Raw genomic sequence first — 16779 nt, forward strand, 5'->3', positions numbered from 1 at the left:
TGGGAAAGGGGGCACTTCCCTCATGGTCCAGTGGCTAAGATGCTGCACTCAGCACTCCTAGTTTCGATCCCTGGTCATGGAAGTAACGAAGATCCCCTCTTCATGTGCCCCAATGAAGATCGAAGATCCCGAGTGCCACAACTAAGACCCAGTGCAGCCAGGAAGAAAGGGGGAATGGGGAACTCAGGCTGTGGGGTGCCCCTGAAATCCAGCACTGGAGCCCAAGGATCTCCAGCCACCCCTCCTATGGTGTCCGACCACCTGGAGTTCCAGGGGCCCACCTAGCGTTTCTGCCTAACCAACAGGGCACATGCCCTGTGACTGGGCCTTGTTCTGCAAAAGGGAATGTCCTGTGATGGAGCAGAAAGCCTGGGTAGTGGGAGGGGCCGGCCTTAGTTGTTGAGTGACTGTGAATGGTACTTGGGGCCGATGGTAGGGGATGAGTGTCCTGTCCTGAGAATTGGAGCACAGGATACCAGACAGGGATCCCCAGGCTGCCTCATTCCTCCCAGACCTTTCCTGGAGCTGCCAGGCCAGCTCTAGGTCAGCTCCTGTACCTCCAGCTGCTCCACACATCAGGTGAGACATGGAGAAGGACCCCAGCATGGTGATGGCCACCACCCAGTCTTCTGTGTCTTTCTCCTCCCCACCCATGGCTGAATTCCTTAGCTCCACAGCCCCAGCCTCCGCCCTGCTCCAGTGATCCAGATGGATATCCTTTCTTCCTGTACTAGAGCCAGGCACAGTATGCTGACCTGAGCCAGGGTCATGCCACTCTTGTCCACTGCTCCTCTGCATCCCACCCCTGCTTCCGGATCCCCATTTCTGTATCCCACCATGTCAGGACAACTCTGCTTTGTTTTAGGCCTTTGCTTCCAAGTGTTATCTGAACTGAGATGCCAGATGGTCAGGTGCTTTGAGCCTCAGGGGCTGTGTCTTGGCCCATGGGCTGTAGCTCTGACCTTGGGCCTCCTGTCCTGCCTCTCTCCCCTGGCCTGGCCATATCATGTCTTGTGCTTGGTGCTGCTGGGCCAGCTGTCCCTCCGCTGCTGCGGACTGGAGGGGAAGTCTGCTTCGCCCCTCCCAGATGAAGGAGTGCATATGCTTCAGGGATGGGCTGCTGGTGTGGACAGGACTCGGAGGTTGTGGTGAGCAAAGGCCACAGCCACAGAGCCCACCATGGGCAGCTCGCAGAGCAGGGCTCCCCGTGAAGGGAGGAGGTGCGACAGCAACTGTCACAGCTATTGTTTGGAGCAGGCACAGCGGCCCCTCTGCCCTGTCCGAGCATTCACCATGCTCTCCTTAGGGAAGGCTGCCAGGAGGCCCCCTTCTTCCCCTGAGAGCCGTGGGTACTGCTTATCATAGGAGAAACCTGTGCTCAGACCTGTGTCTCCTCCTTCCTGCAACACTGAGGTGCTTGCTTCTTCCAGGGAGAGTATTTCACACCTCAGTCACAGCTGCCCCTCAAGGCATATATGGGTGGGAATACATAGCTCCAGCGCTGCCTGGGGGCCCTGTGGATCCATTTCTGGGGAGGGAGGGGTGCCAGGAGACTGTGCTCTTGGAGAAGCGGGCCTGGCTCACCTGTGGCGTCCCAGCACCAAGCTAGAGTGGGTGACACCATAGACGTGGGTGGGGGATGGGGTCAGGCCTGCAGGAGATGTGCCATGTCCACAGGAGGACAAGAGGAGAGTCACCACCAAGACAGAGCCAGGACGGAAACCTCAGCACATCACCCCAGGTCGGCCCTGTGCATGGACAGATGGGAGCTATGTGAGGCTACCTCCTACCTCCCAGCTTCCCGGAGCCCTAATACAAGCCATCATATCACCCACAGCAGCAACCAACAGCTGTGTGAGTGATGGTGAGTTTCTGGGCAGAACCGCCAACTCCATTATAGAGGAATTCTGTTCCCAGAGCATTTGTTAATTGAGCCATCTCAGTGGTTGATTTCATTGTCTGTTGGCACTCTTTGCAGACAGCGTTAATCATTGCCATCCTTATGAGAAATTGCCTGCACCCGTGGACAGGATCTGCCTGGAGCAGGTGTTTCTCCCAGGGGCTCTGGATGGCTCTCCTGCCCTTGGTTCTCAGTTATTTATAGGATCTCAGAAGCCTGTATCGGATGAGACCATAGAGGTCATCCAGTCTAGAAATATTTAGCAGCACCCGCTGTGTTCTGCCTGATCACCAAGGTTCAGAAGATACAAGCCCTGAAACCCTGACTTGTTTGGTGTTTTCTTCTAGGAATGGAAATTGCTTTCAAGAACACTGACAGGGTCCCCTTCTCCACCCATTATTATGATTGTTGTTGTCGTTGTTCAGTCACTAAGTCATGTCTGACTCTTTGCAACCTCATGAACCACAGCATGCTAGGCTCCCCTGTCTTTCACTATCTCCCAGAGTTTGCTCAAGCTCATGTCAATTGAGTCAATGGTGCCATCCAACCATCTCATCCTCTGTCACCCCCTTTTCCTCTTGCCCTCAATCTTTCCCAGCATCAGGGTCTTTTCCAATGAGTTGGCTCTTCACATCAGGTGGCCAAAGTTTTAAAGCCTGCACTTCAGCATCAGTCCTTCCAATGAATATTCAGAGTTGATTTCCTATAGGATTGACTTGTTTGATCTCCTTGCAGTCCAAAGGACTCTCAAGTCCTCTCCAGCACCACAATTCAAAAACATCAATTCTTGGGTGCTCAACCTTTATGGTCCAACTCTCACATTATAGTTTTCTCTTTTGAATCAATATAGACCACTTTCTGTTAAGGGAGCAAACATAGGAAAGGTTCTCAGCACATAGTAGGATTTCAGTGAATGTTGATTTCTTTTTCTTCCCTGACTGTGGTTTAAAATAAAAAAAGAATAGAAGCATCTATTGATAGGATTTCCCTAGTGGTCCAGTGATTAAGACTCTATGCTTCTAATGTAGGGGGCACGGGTTCAATCCCTGGTCAGGGAACTAAGATCCCACATGCCATGCACCATGGCCAAAATATTTTTAAAAAATGTTTTTGAAGATAGTCTATTAATACCTTTTCTGGAAGCAGGCACCAGGTCTTTTAATTGCTATAAGTCACTCCCAGCCTCTTGTGGAAAATTTCTAAGTCTTTCCAGCTTCTTTCTCCTTGGATTGAGGAAAACTTGCCTTGAAAAGGAATTCAGGGGACCTGCCTCACATTTTACGACAAGCAGCCTTCTCTGAAGTCTGGAGCCAGATGGGAGACTAGAGGCACTTAGCTTTTTGCTTCTTCCAAATACCTCTTAATGGCATGTGTTCTGTGCATTTTCTGAAAAGTTGATTTCAGGGCTCTGCAGAAATTGAGTCTTTACCAAGGAATCTTTTTTTCCTCCATGAAAGTTTCAGAGAGAATTCACAGAAAAAGAAGGGAGTAGGCATAGGGGTTGGGAGTCCACATTAAAGGTTGTGCTTTAATCTTTTTTTTTCTTTTTTTTCTTTTTTGGCCACACTGCAAGGCATGTGGAATCTTGTTTCCCTGACCAGAGATTGAACCCTGATTGCCTGCAGTGAAAGTGCAGAGCCTTAGCCACTGGACCACCAGGGAAGTCCCAAGGCCAGGACTCTTGACTCCTTCCTCTTTGTACCTTCGGCCAGCAGAATCCCCAGGCACACAGTGAATGTTCAGTGAGCGCTTGTTGAGTGAGTGACAGCACCGTGTGCTGGATCATCTTTTCACCTCCACATTCATCCTCTACTCTGCTTCACCCTGCTGTGGTCCCCGGGGGGCTGCCCTGTTGATGACATTGGAGGGCTTGCGGGGCCGCTGGCTTCTGGTTGGCTCTGGTGGGTGGTGGGAGAGCAGAATGGCAGAGTTGAGGGCGTTTGTCCTGTGGGCTTCCTCTCCTGGGGGGCTCAGCATGTGCTGGTGCTGCCCTCAGCAGAAGGTCAGCTCTCTAGTTACCACAGCCTGTGTTCCATGACTGTCTCCTTCCACATCCCACAGCCTCTTCATTCCCTCATCCTTTATTTTTTAAATTAACTTATTTTTAATTTGGGGAGTGCACTGTGAGGCATGTGGGATATTGGTTCCCTGACCAGGGATGGAACCCACGCCTCCTACAGTGGAAGCATGGAGTCTTCACCACCGGACCACCAGGAACTTCCCACACCTCCTCATCCTTTAAAGCCAAGGGGCAGCGGCAACAGCTAGCCCCAGGCCCCTGCACTGTCTTTACAGTCTCCATGCACCCAGCTCACACCTGCCTAATTAATCTGTCAATCAACTCTCCACCAATTATCCCAATGGGAGTGTACCTTTACTTGCCTGTGGGAAAGCAGTAAGCCCCCACTGCTCGTGAAGATTTTAAACGGTTTGAGGTGGGCCCTGGGGCTCCAGGCACTTAGAAAGGTGAGGAGCTGAATTATTCAGAGGAATTGTGACAGGGCTAGCCGTTAAGGACAATCGGATGCACAACAGCTTTGGGATAATAAATAGCAGTTCTGGAAACTATTCTCTCTTTAGGAGAGACTCTCTCCCACTGATAACTTGTGAAATCTTATTTTAGGCCAACTGCCTGTTTTTAAGTCTCTAAAATTGCCCCTTATCATGGTGGTGTGTGTATGACTCAGTGTGGGATGAGCCAGAAGAGGAAGAACTCAGGACCACATGTAACAGTGGGGGAGGTAGGCTTTACGTACGAGCTTTGCCAACAGAGGGTGTTTTTAAGGACTCCCTTGGGTGTCTAATTCGATATTTCAGCGTCGACTCTTTGGGCTATTTCACTGCAGGTGATCATCAACAGCACAATCACGCCCAATATGACTTTCACCAAAACGTCACAGAAGTTCGGGCAGTGGGCGGACAGCAGAGCCAACACGGTGTTTGGTTTGGGGTTTTCCTCGGAGCAGCAGCTGACAAAGGTAATCAGGTGGTCCTCCCTGCAGCACCATGAGTGCCGCTGTCCGATGCGCTCTTCTTAACTCGCTGTGTAGTTGCCTGTCAAGGGATCCGGCACTGCCGCTGGTGAGCAGGTTCCTCTGTGGCCTTCAGCCTCTCCCCTTGTGGTACCTCAGGGCTGCCAGACCAGATGACCTTTTAGAAATCACCAGGTTCCTTAAAAATGGAGATGTAGTTTGGAGAAGGAAAACGTCTCTAAAAATGCTGCATCCCAGCCTCAGGACTAGCCTTGCCTGGTGTCTACAACCCGCTACCACCCCAGCTCCCTGCAACCAGGGTGTGTCTAACAGCCAGCAATGTCAGTGACTCTATGGTTGGAGCCCTCGGAAAAAGGGAGCAAGGTGATGCTCAGTAAGAGTTTTGAAAGGTTTCTGCTCCCAATTTCCAACATGCAAGTGCAGGTGGCAGGGGTGTTTCCTATAGCACCAAATAGTTCTCAGACCCCTGTGGGGTGTCTTGCAGTGCACCTCAATTCTGACACCATTTACCTGGAAGTAGTGTCTGCTCCCACAGGTTAAGGACTCAGTCCTACGAGATCCCCCCCACTTCAGACTCCCAACTGTCACCTGTGTTTCTGACTGACCAGCTATAGATCAGCGCTTCCGGTGACCCCCTCCTAAGGTTTAATTAATTTGCTAGAGCTGCTTATAGGGATTCCCTCATAGCTCAGTCAGTAAAGAATCTGCCTGCAATGCGGGAGATTCAGGTTCGATTCCTGGGTGGGTAAAATCCCCTGGAGAAGGAAATGGCAACCCACTCCAATATTCATGCCTGGAGAATCCAATGGACAGAGGAGCCTGGTGGGCTACAGTCCATGGGTCGCAGGAGTCAGACACGGCTTAGCGACTAAACCAGCACCAGCACCAGAGCTGCTTATAGAACTCAGAGAAGCATTTTACTTACTAGGTTACCAGTTTATAAAAGGATGTATGTCAGGAACAGCTGGTTAAAAGAGATGTTCAGGGCAAGGTGCAGGGGAAGAACGGAGCTTCCCTCACTGAAATGTGCCACTCTCCCCATATCTCTCCGTGTTCACCCACCCAGAAGCTCTCCAAACCCCATCCTTTTGGGGTTTTATGGAAGCTTTATTAACTAGTCGTGATTGATTACATCATCCACCTTTGGTGGTTGGTTCAGCTTCCAGCCCTCTCCCCTCCCCAGAGGGACTAAAAGTCCCCCCCCACCCCACCTCCATTCATGATTGGTTCCCCTGGCAAATGACCCCCATCCTTAGGTCCTTTCCAGAAGTCACCTCATTGACATAAACCTGGTTTTGATGGAAAGGGGCTTATTCTAAATCAAGACACCATTTCACCCCTATGGCTCTAAACTCAGAACTGAGGACAAGAGACCAAATATTATGACAAAAGATGCTCTCACTGCCCAGGAGCTATGAGTCAGGAACCATGGAGGAAGACCAATATGTGTATTTCTTATATGTCACAATGTCACAAGTTCTTAACCTGAAGTCCCCACAACCCTTCAAATGTCACCCAATGTTCTGTGTGTGTGTTGCTGTTTTTTCTAGGGAAAGGGTTCATAGCTTTGCTTTGATGGCCCAAGGGGTCTGGGACACTGACTATGGATGGTTAGAAAGGTGTTGAGGAGTCGAGCATGACTGACCACAAACAGAATGCTGAGGACTGAGGGAACAAACTGACCACCTCCGAGAGACCTCCCCCAGCCGATTGACGGGCCAGAAGCTTGTTTTAGGAGAACAGGTTTTCCTGTAGGATGGTGGAGAGCCCTGTGTAGGTGTTGAGAATGTACTGGTTAAAAGCAAGACTGCCTAGGGACTTCCCTGGTGGTCCAGTCGTTAGGACTCCACACTTCCAGTTCAAGGGACACGGGTTCTATCCCTGACCAGGGAACCAAGATCCCACATGCTGCAAAATGGCCAAAAAACAACAAAACAAAACAAAAAGCAAGACTGCTTAGTTTGTGTGACACAAGAATTTACTGGAAGAATATCAGAGAATCCAAGAGAGAGTTGAAAATCTGAGAAGAGCTGAAGCCAGGCTGGCTTTTGGCAGCTCGACTCCAGAACTTGTTTCTCACCCATTGCCTTGACCATCTGACTGGCTGCTGGGCAGGTGTTCATTGAGCTCCTGCTGTGCTGACACCGAGCTGGGCCCCAAGGATACAGAGCGGGGGTCCTGTCCCCAAGAGCCTTAGAGTCCCAGATGCCTGGGGAACTGACAGAGCTGTTTAGTACAGACTGGGCTGCTTGGGTTCCCTGTGCACACCGAGCCTGTCTTTCACAGAGCGGGACTGAGATGAGTCAGGAAGCCACCGTGAAGGGACTTGCTAAATGCACCTTTCATTTGTCCAGTGTGTGCGTGTGTGTGTGTGTGAACACCATATATATACACATGCACATTCTAAGGAGGCCTCCAAACCCAGCACCTGCATCCAGCCACAAATGAGCCCCCTGATGAAGGACACACCACAGACTGTGTTCCTCTGCATCCCAGCTACTGAGGACGCTGCCCCTAGAAGCCCAAGAAGCCCCAGATGGCCTGGTAGCATTCTGCACATTCTCTTATTCCAGCCCTTCATAGAAGTGTTCTCTCCTGGGTACTAAAGTCTCCAGATCTCCAGGGCTCAGCATCATGGGGCAGGAAGCAGAAACCCAAAGGGTAGCTCGTGGGGTGTAAATGTGGGAGGTGTCATCTCCATCTCTGGTCCGTCAGTCTCTGGACCATGGCCCTGAGGAGACACATCCCATCCCACGGGCCTGCACAATGCGGTGGTCTAGCAGGCAGCACGGCAGAGTTCTGGAAGGCCTGCTGCTTCTCCTGATAGGGTTCGTGGGAGGATTGAGAATCCTGTGGTGTGTAGACCTTGCTTCATTTCATTTGCAGAGAAGCTGGTTGGTTGTTTGGAGGTGGTGCTGTGTGGTACAGAAGGAATTAAGTCAGTCTAAGGGTGGCGGGGCCAGGAGGCCTGATGGTTCACAGCGCATGTCTGTTTTCTGAGGGTAAATCACTATGTGCTCTGGAAGAAGGGCCTGGTGCAGCCAGCTTTCCCCAGGGAGCTTCCTGGTCACTTCGAAGTGTGATGCAGAATCCGGGCCTCAGGGTGGGTCACTGTTGTTGGCAGTTGACACTCGGCAAGGCCAGAAGTCAGAGTGGCCATGGGGAGGAGGAGGTGTTGTCAAGGCCACAGTTCTCTCCCTGGCACCAAGGCCAGTGTGTCCATAACCTTCTGAGCAAGTGCCTGGGAAGGACAATGACTGGGTATCCACAGAGCAGCTTTCCTGTCCCTAGTTCTCAGGATTCTCTTTGCTGAAGGACAAGGGCTTCAAAAAAGCATGGTCTTAGTCTGTTCAAGCTGTTATAACAAAATATTATAGATGGGTGTTTAAACAGCAGCCTCTCACAGTCTTAGAGGCTGGAGTCTGCGATCAGGGTGCCAGCATGGTCAGGGTGAGGTGAAGGCCCTTTTCCAGGTTGCAGACTGTCAGCTTCTCATTGGAAGGAGGTCAAGACCGCTCTCTGAGGTCTCTTTTATAAGGGCACTCTTCCCATTCATGGAGACTCCATCCTGTGCCCCAGTCACCTCTCAAAGGCCCCGCTTCCTAATCATCACACTGGCGGTTAGGATTTCCACCTACGATTTTGAGGGAGAACATGGACTTTCAGTCCATTCATTGCAGGCATTCACGGGGAAGGTGAATATCTCCAGCCTCTGGCTCCACTTGGACCTGCTGTTGTAGTCATTTCCCAAATCTCTTTGTCACTAACCCTTCAGCTTGATTTCTTCCCAATCCCTCCCATGCAACTTGGCACTCAACCTTGTCCCCGGGACTCAGTGTAGATCCCAACTCCAGGCCACCTCTGCTATGCACATCAGGCAATGAGATGTTCAGATCATGCCACAAGGAGCATTTCCCTTTCCCTCCATCCTCCAGACAGCAGAAGGAACATGAGCAAAATCCTAATGCTGTGTGAGGGAAGCTGCAAACAGTTCACTGTTGACAGGGCACCCAGGTTTGGGGGGTGGGCAAGGCTGATTAGAAGCCAGCTCTTGAAAGGGCCTTCTGTGCCATGCCAGAGTCTCTGGACTTTATCTCACGGCCTGTGAAAGACTTTAAGCCAGGAAAGAAAATGATCAGATTTGCACTTTAGGTAGATTTTTCTTTTTCTGACTTCAAGACAGATTAGCTTATTTTCGTCCAGATCAGAGATAAGGAGGGCTTGCATAAGAGCTGGAGAGATTTAAGAAATATTGAGGAGCTAAAGTGGCAGAACTTGGTGAGAGGATATGGGAGGCAGAGTCTGTGGGGTGGTGATGGATGGACGATGCGATGCCATTTTCTGAAATGAGGCAGAGGAACAGGTGCTGTGAGGATCTGAGAAAATTTTTATAAAGTGGAAGCAAGTCTGATGGTGATTTGCTGAAAGAATCATTAACCAGAACGTCTATCGGAAGTGGCTGGTGGGGATTGCCTGCCTTTTCCCTCTGAAAAAGTGCCTGGTGGAGAGAAGTGGGGTGGCGGAGCAATGCCTGCCCTGCCGAGTGTCTCATATCCAGACTGAGAGGGCTGGAAACCTCACACTGCTGGGGAGGGTCAGACGGGGTGGCTTCTGTCAGAGACAGAGACCTGTCTGGGCCCGCCTCCTTGGCTCACCAGCCCCTGATCCCACCCAGGGCGGGAGTTCTCCATGGAAGCTTTGAGGGTTACCCTCAGCTGCCTAGAATAACTTCTTCAATCTTTGGAGGACTCAGAGTAGCTAGGAAGGACAAAGGGGGAATGTTTCAAAGAAAAGAATTGAAAGAAGGGAGAACTCAGAAGAAGAATAAGAAGAAGTGGTTTAAGTTCCATTCTTTGTCCTTTGAGAACTAAAGAGACCTTAGGCTGTGCCTGCATCCAGGCATGGCCACTTCTAATTTTTCCCAGATGGAAGAAAATGTCCTGTCATTAAAGAGGAGTGCCCTGTCACCCCGAGTCACCAGGTCTCCTCCAGCGGCGTTGGAGTCCGGCTCTGTGACTGTGATCTGCCATTGTCACAAAGACTTATCAAATAAGCCCTGAGATGCCTTCTTTGTGCAGAATATTGCAGATCAACTTTTCCCCTTTCTAATTGAAGGGAACGATTAACCACACACTGATAAATTACTGTGAAGTGAGGCTGGCAGTCTCGACAAGTGGCAATTAACGAGCACAGAGGAACTTGGGCCCAACGGGTTCCCGAGGCATGTTGCTGAGGGGACAGCTGTGGCTGAATATTCCCAACTTCATGGAGCAGCCAACCACAGGCCTGAAAGGGAAATTGGTAATCAAACACTCTAACTAGCCTGGAAAAAGGAACTCCACTGTGGATGTTAGCATTTAAGAACACTTCATACATACTTCTCTTTTTACTCCTCCAGAAGGAAAATATATACCTTGATCTTTATGGCTCCCGTTATAAGGACCACTTCACAGCAAAATCCAGAAAGTATTACAGGGACACTTTCCACTCTCTGTACAGGCTTTCCAAAATAACAGGAGCTGCGTACTCCCAAGGGTGAGCTGGAACGCTGTTCACCTGCTGGAGAGGGTGTAATGCCTCAGCCTGCTGGAGAGTCTTGAAAAAGGAATTGCCTGTTCTGACAACTAGAAAGCCTTCTGAAGAGATCAGAGGAAGGAGAACCAAGTGTAAGAATGAGCCAGTCATCCAAGTTTAGACGGTTCCTGGCATCTGACCTTGATACTTTTGGCTCCGTCTCATCCTGCCACAAAGGAGAGTAATCAGGTTGGAGTTGCTCGTGGTGTGATTGATCCATTATTCTTTGTTGAAAGAATAATTACCAGAACTTCTGTCTGAAGTGACAGGTGGGGATTGCATGCCTTTTCTCTGTGAAGAAGCGTCTGGTGGGAGAAGGCGGGTGCTGGGAGCGATACCTCCTCTGCCAAGTGTCTCATATCCAGAGTGATAGGGCTGGAAACCTCAAAGTGCTGGGGAGGGCCGCTTCTAATTTTTTCCCAGGTAGGAGAAAAATGTCCTGTCATTAAAGAGGAGTGCCTGTCTCCCTGGGTCACCCGGTCTCCTCCAGCAAGAGTTCTTACAGGAAGCCCAGGATGGTTTGAGGGTTACTGTCAGCTGCCTGGAACTCATTCTGCCACAGAGGGCAGTGATCCAGGATGGAGTTGCTAACTCTCTATAGTTGGTCCAGCTAAACCCTGACCCCCTAAGTGACATTTGCTCTTCAGTTATCTCTAATTCAAATATGCATTCTTAACGCTTACTTCATTAACTCAGTGTCCTTGTAAGAACATTTCCTGATCTCCTACCTTTCTGATTTAAAAGGCTCACTTTTCTTTCAGTGGAGGATATTGATCATTCTTTTGATAGGTTTTAGTTAGAATGTTTGGTGGCTACAAGTAACAAAGAACTAATCACGGTGCTTATTCTTTTCATGTGGAAAAGAAGTCCTGAGGCAAGCAGTTGCCAGCGTTGGTGCAGTGGCTCCGTGATTTTGGGTGGAGGACTTTGTGTGTTTTGTTTCTTTGCTTATCCTCTTTCCTTATGATGATAAAATGGCTTCTCAGGCACTGTCCATCACATCTGCATTTCTGGCAAGAGGGAGGGGGCAGGAGGATGGTACCACAACAGCGTCCCTGTAAACTCCTTTGGCAGATTTCTTTTGGGATCCCAATGTCAGTCTTGGGTCCCTGGACCACCCTCCCATACCCACTTTCAGGGAGAAAAAAAGAGACAGGGAAATGAGTTACCATGATCAGCTTAGATCAGATCTTATTCTCTACCGTCTAGGAAATTTCTGTTCTAGACAAATCAAGATTCTCTTAAGCTAAAGGAAAAGAAGAAATGGATTTTGAATAAGCAAATAGGTAATGTCTGCATGAGCCTTCAATGGTCAGCCCCCCCAAAAAAAAAACCAAAAATGAAATAAAACAATAATCTTGCACTATCATAATATGATGATTTTGACTATAAAATTACTGCCACACATTTAACAACTACAGAAAATGATCCTAATGAGTAAAGACATGAGAATTTGGCATCTATTTAGAAATCTTTGTAGTTTGAATATCCTTTAATCCATGGGTTTTATTTATAGAAATCTATTCTAAGGAAATAATTGTAATTGCGTACAGAGAATTAGCTACAAGAATTTTCCTCATGGCATCATTTATAATATACCAGCCTAAATGTCCAGCTATAGAAATTAGTTAAACTCCAGTATACCCTTCAGGGTAATATTGTACAGCAATTCAAATAATGTAAGAAAAGATAATTGCATGGAAATATTGTCATATTGATATCAAAAGTAGCTATAAAAGCAGATGTGTTGGGCTGGCCAAAAAGTTCATTTGGATTTCTGTAAGATGTTATGGAAAAACACAAACGAACCTTTTGGCCAACCCAATACAACATCATTCTGTTTTTTTAAATATGGGTGTAGTAGATGCATATGTACAGATAGAAAAAAGTAAAAAAATTCACATGGTTAGTGCTTATCTCTGGATGATGCGACGCTACATTTTTAAAAAATATTTTTCCTAAACTATACTTATTAAATGTACAAGCATATGTGCTTTTTCATAATAAGTGGGGAAATATTAGAAAGCTTAAGACTTGAAGAGAGGAGGTTTTTCACCAAAGGACAGTGAGACTACTTGTGTCCAAACCATTGGAGGCTCTGGGTGGAAACCTTCCATCCTTCTCCCAGGGCTCCCCTGCTTCCAGTGTTTCATCATGATAGATAATGCTAGCATTAACATCTTTGTATAGAAGACCTTTTTTTTTTCATTCTCTCAATTATTTTTGTAAGATAGTTTCCCAAAAGTGATACCACTAGGTCAGTGGGTATAAATGTTTTTTCTCACTTATGATAAATAGTTCCAAATTGCTTCTCCAAGGGGCTGTACAGTCACAACGCTGCCAGGAATACCTTTCCAGCACAGGGTATTATAATTGTATTTAGCGTTAGCTAATTTAGCAGGCCAAGAATGGTGCCCCATTATTTTGCTTTTGCATTTCCAGCAAGACTGAATGATCTTTTCTTTAAGTTGCTTACTTATTATATTTTTTTATTTGTGAGTTTTGCCGTTTATCTATTGGGATTTTCATATTTTCCTTTTCAATTTGTACAAACTCTTTCTATACTAAAGATAATGGCCCGTTTTCTGTTGTACTAGTCTAGCAATAGATACCTTCCCCAGGCTGTAGTTTCCCTTCTGAGTTACTTTCTTTCCTTTTATATACAAAAGCTTTAAATTGTTAGGCAGTCTGTCACTTTGTGATTTTTCTTTTATTTCTTCCAGGTTTAGAAAATTACCCTCACACCCCTCAAGCAGAAGTTTGATGAATGTTCAACTATGTTTGCATCCAGATTTTAAAAATACAAAACAACTTACCCCTTTAACTCATCGTTAATTTACCATGCTACTGTTTTGTGTAAGGATTTAAATCCATTTCCCCTCAGTTTACCAAAATTATCACAATCATATTTTGAATAATTTTCCTCATTAATTTATGATTCCTCCTTTGTCATAGGTAATTTTTATATAAATGGTAGGGCCTAGGGACTTCCCTGGTGGTCCAGTGGTTACGACTCTGCTCTCCCAATGTAAGGGGCACAGGTTTGACCCCTGGTGGGGAAGCTAAGATCCTACATGCCACATGGCACAGCTTAAAAAGTATATAATAATAAAAATAAATAAGTGATTATTTATTTACCTAAAATGTATCTGATAGGGCTTATCCTACTTCATGACATTTTGAGCTTATTTTCTGATAAAAATTCTTTTGATTATCACCCATTTGAATATAAAGTCCTCTACAGACCCAGAATTCCTTTGAAGACAGGAACTAAGTCCTTCTTAAGTATTTCAGTGTACCTAGAGACAGCTAGTTAATATTTTTGAATGAATGAATTTACCCTTTTGTGGAACTCTATTACTAAAATTTGTGGCTTTTTTTTTTCCCACATGGCATGTGGGATCTTAGTTCCCCAATCAGGAATCAAACTCACGTCCCCTACGTTGGAAGCAGAGTCTTAACCACTGGACCACCAGGGAAGTCCTAAGTTCGTGGTTTTAAGTCAAATCAGGACCATGAGAAGCTGTGCTTCCCTTTGTTGAATGCCCATCGCAAAGCCCCATCTCTCATCCTCCAGGGATCCATGGAGGTTGCATTATTATTACCCGTATTTCACAGATGAAGAAAGCAAAGTTCAGAGTGGTTCATTTGCCTGCATTCGAAAGAAGGATAAGGGTTAGAGCTGGGCATCTTAGCTAAGGTAGCAGTTAAGCAGGTAAATCACAGGACACTGGAGTGTCCAGCACTGGCGTCAGACAGCCTGTGTTCATTCCCAGTGTGACCTTGGCCAGTTACGAAACCCATCTGTGCTGCATTTGTATATTGACAGTAGTAAGAGGACCTCAGAGTGGCTGTGAGTGTGACTCACATAGTATGACTCTGTATCCTGACTGTGAGAATACATGTACTGTTTTGCCCTTTTTGAGATGTTATAGGCTGTTACTGTTCACAGGCATCCTTCGGAGATACTGTAGGTTTGGTTCCAGACTACTGCAATGAAGCAGATACTGCATTAAAGCAAGTCACAAATTTTTTAGCTTCCCAGTGCACATAAAAGTTTTATTTGCACTATATTGTAGTCCATTAAGTGTGCACTAGGATTATGTCCAAAAAACAATGTATATACCTTAAATACATAGTGGCTTCCCTTGTAGCTCAGTTGGTAAAGAGTATTCGTATTCCTGCAGTGCAGGAGACCCAGGTTCCATCTCTGGGTTGCAAAGATCCCCTGGAGGAGGAAATGGCAACCACTCCAGTATTCTTGCCTGGGAGATCCCATAGACAGAGAAGCCTGGCAGGTTACAGTCCATGGGGTCGCAAGAATCGGACATGACTTAGCGACTAAACCACCACCATACCTTAAATAAAAGTACTATATGGCTAGAAATTGCCAACCGTCATCTGAGCCTTCAGTGAACTGTAGTAACAACAAAGATCAGTTATCACAGATCACCATGAAAGTTTGATGTACTGTGGGAATTACCAAAATGTGACACAGAGACACAAAGTGAGTCAATGCTTTTGGAAAAATGGTACTGATAAACTTGCTCAGTGCAGGGTTGCCTCCAGCTTCAATTTGTAAGAAACATGGTATCCGTGAAACACGATAAAGCGAGATGTGCCGGGATAGTAGCGCTGTCACCTCAAGGTGACATCCTCTTGAGATGTTCTAGGCTGTTACTGTTCACAGGCATCCCTCGGAGATACTGTGGATTTGGTTCCAGACCACTGCAATGAAGCAGATATTGTGTTAAAGCAAGTCACAAATTTTTTAGCAATGATAGAGCTGTTGCCTGGGCCACTCACTCCATTAACATCTGATTTTCTAATCCTCAGGCCTTGTCTTTGCCTTAAAGGTTCCCATGACCTGCCTTGGAATTAAAGCTTTTATAATGTTCTTTTAAAGAGGAAGTGAGTACAATTCTACTTTAAGTACAATTCTCTTTGCAAGTGGAAAATCCAATCAATAAATGTTTAACAACTGTTGTGCAAGTCTCTGGCATTTGTGTAGGCACACGAAAGTAACCAGATGTGTAGATGATCATGTAGAAATCAGATCTAGGCTCAAGTTCAGGTTTATTATTTACTAGCCATGTGACCATGGGCAAATATTAACCTCTCTAACACTCTATTTTCTTATCAGGAACTATGAATAAGAATTCCTGTCCAACAGAGGGTAACAAACAGGAGAATGTGTATTGAAAGTCATTAAATTTCTGGGACTTCCCTGGCAGTCCAGTGGTTAAGATTCCGTATTTCTAATGCAGGGGGTACAGGTTCAATCCCTGGCTGGGGAACCAAGATCCCGCATCCTGCAAGGCATGGCCAAAAAATAAATAAAACTTAATAAAAGAAGCCATTAGACTCCTTACCTTGTAGATGTGGCTCTGCTGAGGGTCTAGGGGAAGAGGATGATAGTTATGCCCACCCAAGGCAAAACTTTGGGACACCTGGAGGGACCAGCATGATGGGTGTCAGGGGACCAAGAGAGAAGGGACCACTGGACCTTCTGGACTGAGTCTCCAGGAGTTGAGCTGAGGGTCATCGCGATGGTCAGGGTCAGGTGGGAAGAGACAGAATGGAGGCCCCAAGCTCTGTCTGGAGGCCGCTTGTTTAATCAAAACCTGGCAGGGCTTTATTTACTGACTTATTTGCCACTCTCTCCTGCTACCCAAGTCTGGCCCTCTCTCTGATGCTTACAATGTTCATACCCCAGCACCTAGCTTAGGCCACGGCCCCATATTTGTTGGCTGAAGTCCTAAATGGTGCTCAGACCATGGTTGCCTGGTGATGACATTTCTAATCTAGTTTATAAGCAACTTCAAATAAGACCCCGAGATAAAGAGACCCTGACAGGTGCAAGAAGGGTCTGTAAAAAAATAATGCCTTTGGTTTGGGAGCCTGGTGAAGTATTCCCATGCCTGTGGGGAGAGAGCCAGCCTCACTTTCCCCAGCCCAGCAGGGGCAGACCCCATTTGCAGGGGTGTTGAGAACCACATGCATTATGGTTTTCTCCAGCTCATGTTTGACTTTTGATGTTGTTATTGTTTAGTTGCTAAGTCGTATCTGACTCTTTGCGACCCTATGGACTGTAGCCCACCAGGCTCCTCTGTCCATGGGATTTCCCAAGCAAGAAACATTTCCTTCTCCAGGGGATCTGGGGCACCAAAACATTAAGATAATACCTTTTAAAAGTTGCATCTTTTGGGAATTCTCTCATGATTCATTGGGTAGGACTCGGTGCTCCCAATTCAGGGAGCCTGGTTTCAATCTCTGATCAGGGAACTAGAGTCCACATACCATAACTAAGTG

General features: G+C 47.1%; 1 protein-coding gene across 11 annotated transcripts in view; it reads left to right on the forward strand.

Annotated features, from left to right (window-relative positions):
* Positions 1-16779, forward strand: part of HOMER2 (homer scaffold protein 2) — a 127966-nt gene that overhangs the window by 93562 nt on the left and 17625 nt on the right. For 10 of the 11 annotated variants that reach the window (XM_081546832.1, XM_081546824.1, XM_081546831.1 and 7 more), the window contains one exon: positions 4747-4878. The exons of the other annotated variant lie outside the window; for it this stretch is intronic. In XM_081546832.1, the coding sequence (XP_081402958.1) occupies positions 4747-4878 (132 nt within the window). The remainder of the gene's footprint in view (positions 1-4746; positions 4879-16779) is intronic. 11 annotated transcript variants of the gene reach the window in all.

Source organism: Giraffa tippelskirchi, chromosome 12 (genome assembly GCF_054371585.1).
Source record: "Giraffa tippelskirchi isolate mGirTip1 chromosome 12, T2T-mGirTip1v1.2.pri, whole genome shotgun sequence".
In the NCBI taxonomy this organism is placed as follows: domain Eukaryota; kingdom Metazoa; phylum Chordata; class Mammalia; order Artiodactyla; family Giraffidae; genus Giraffa; species Giraffa tippelskirchi.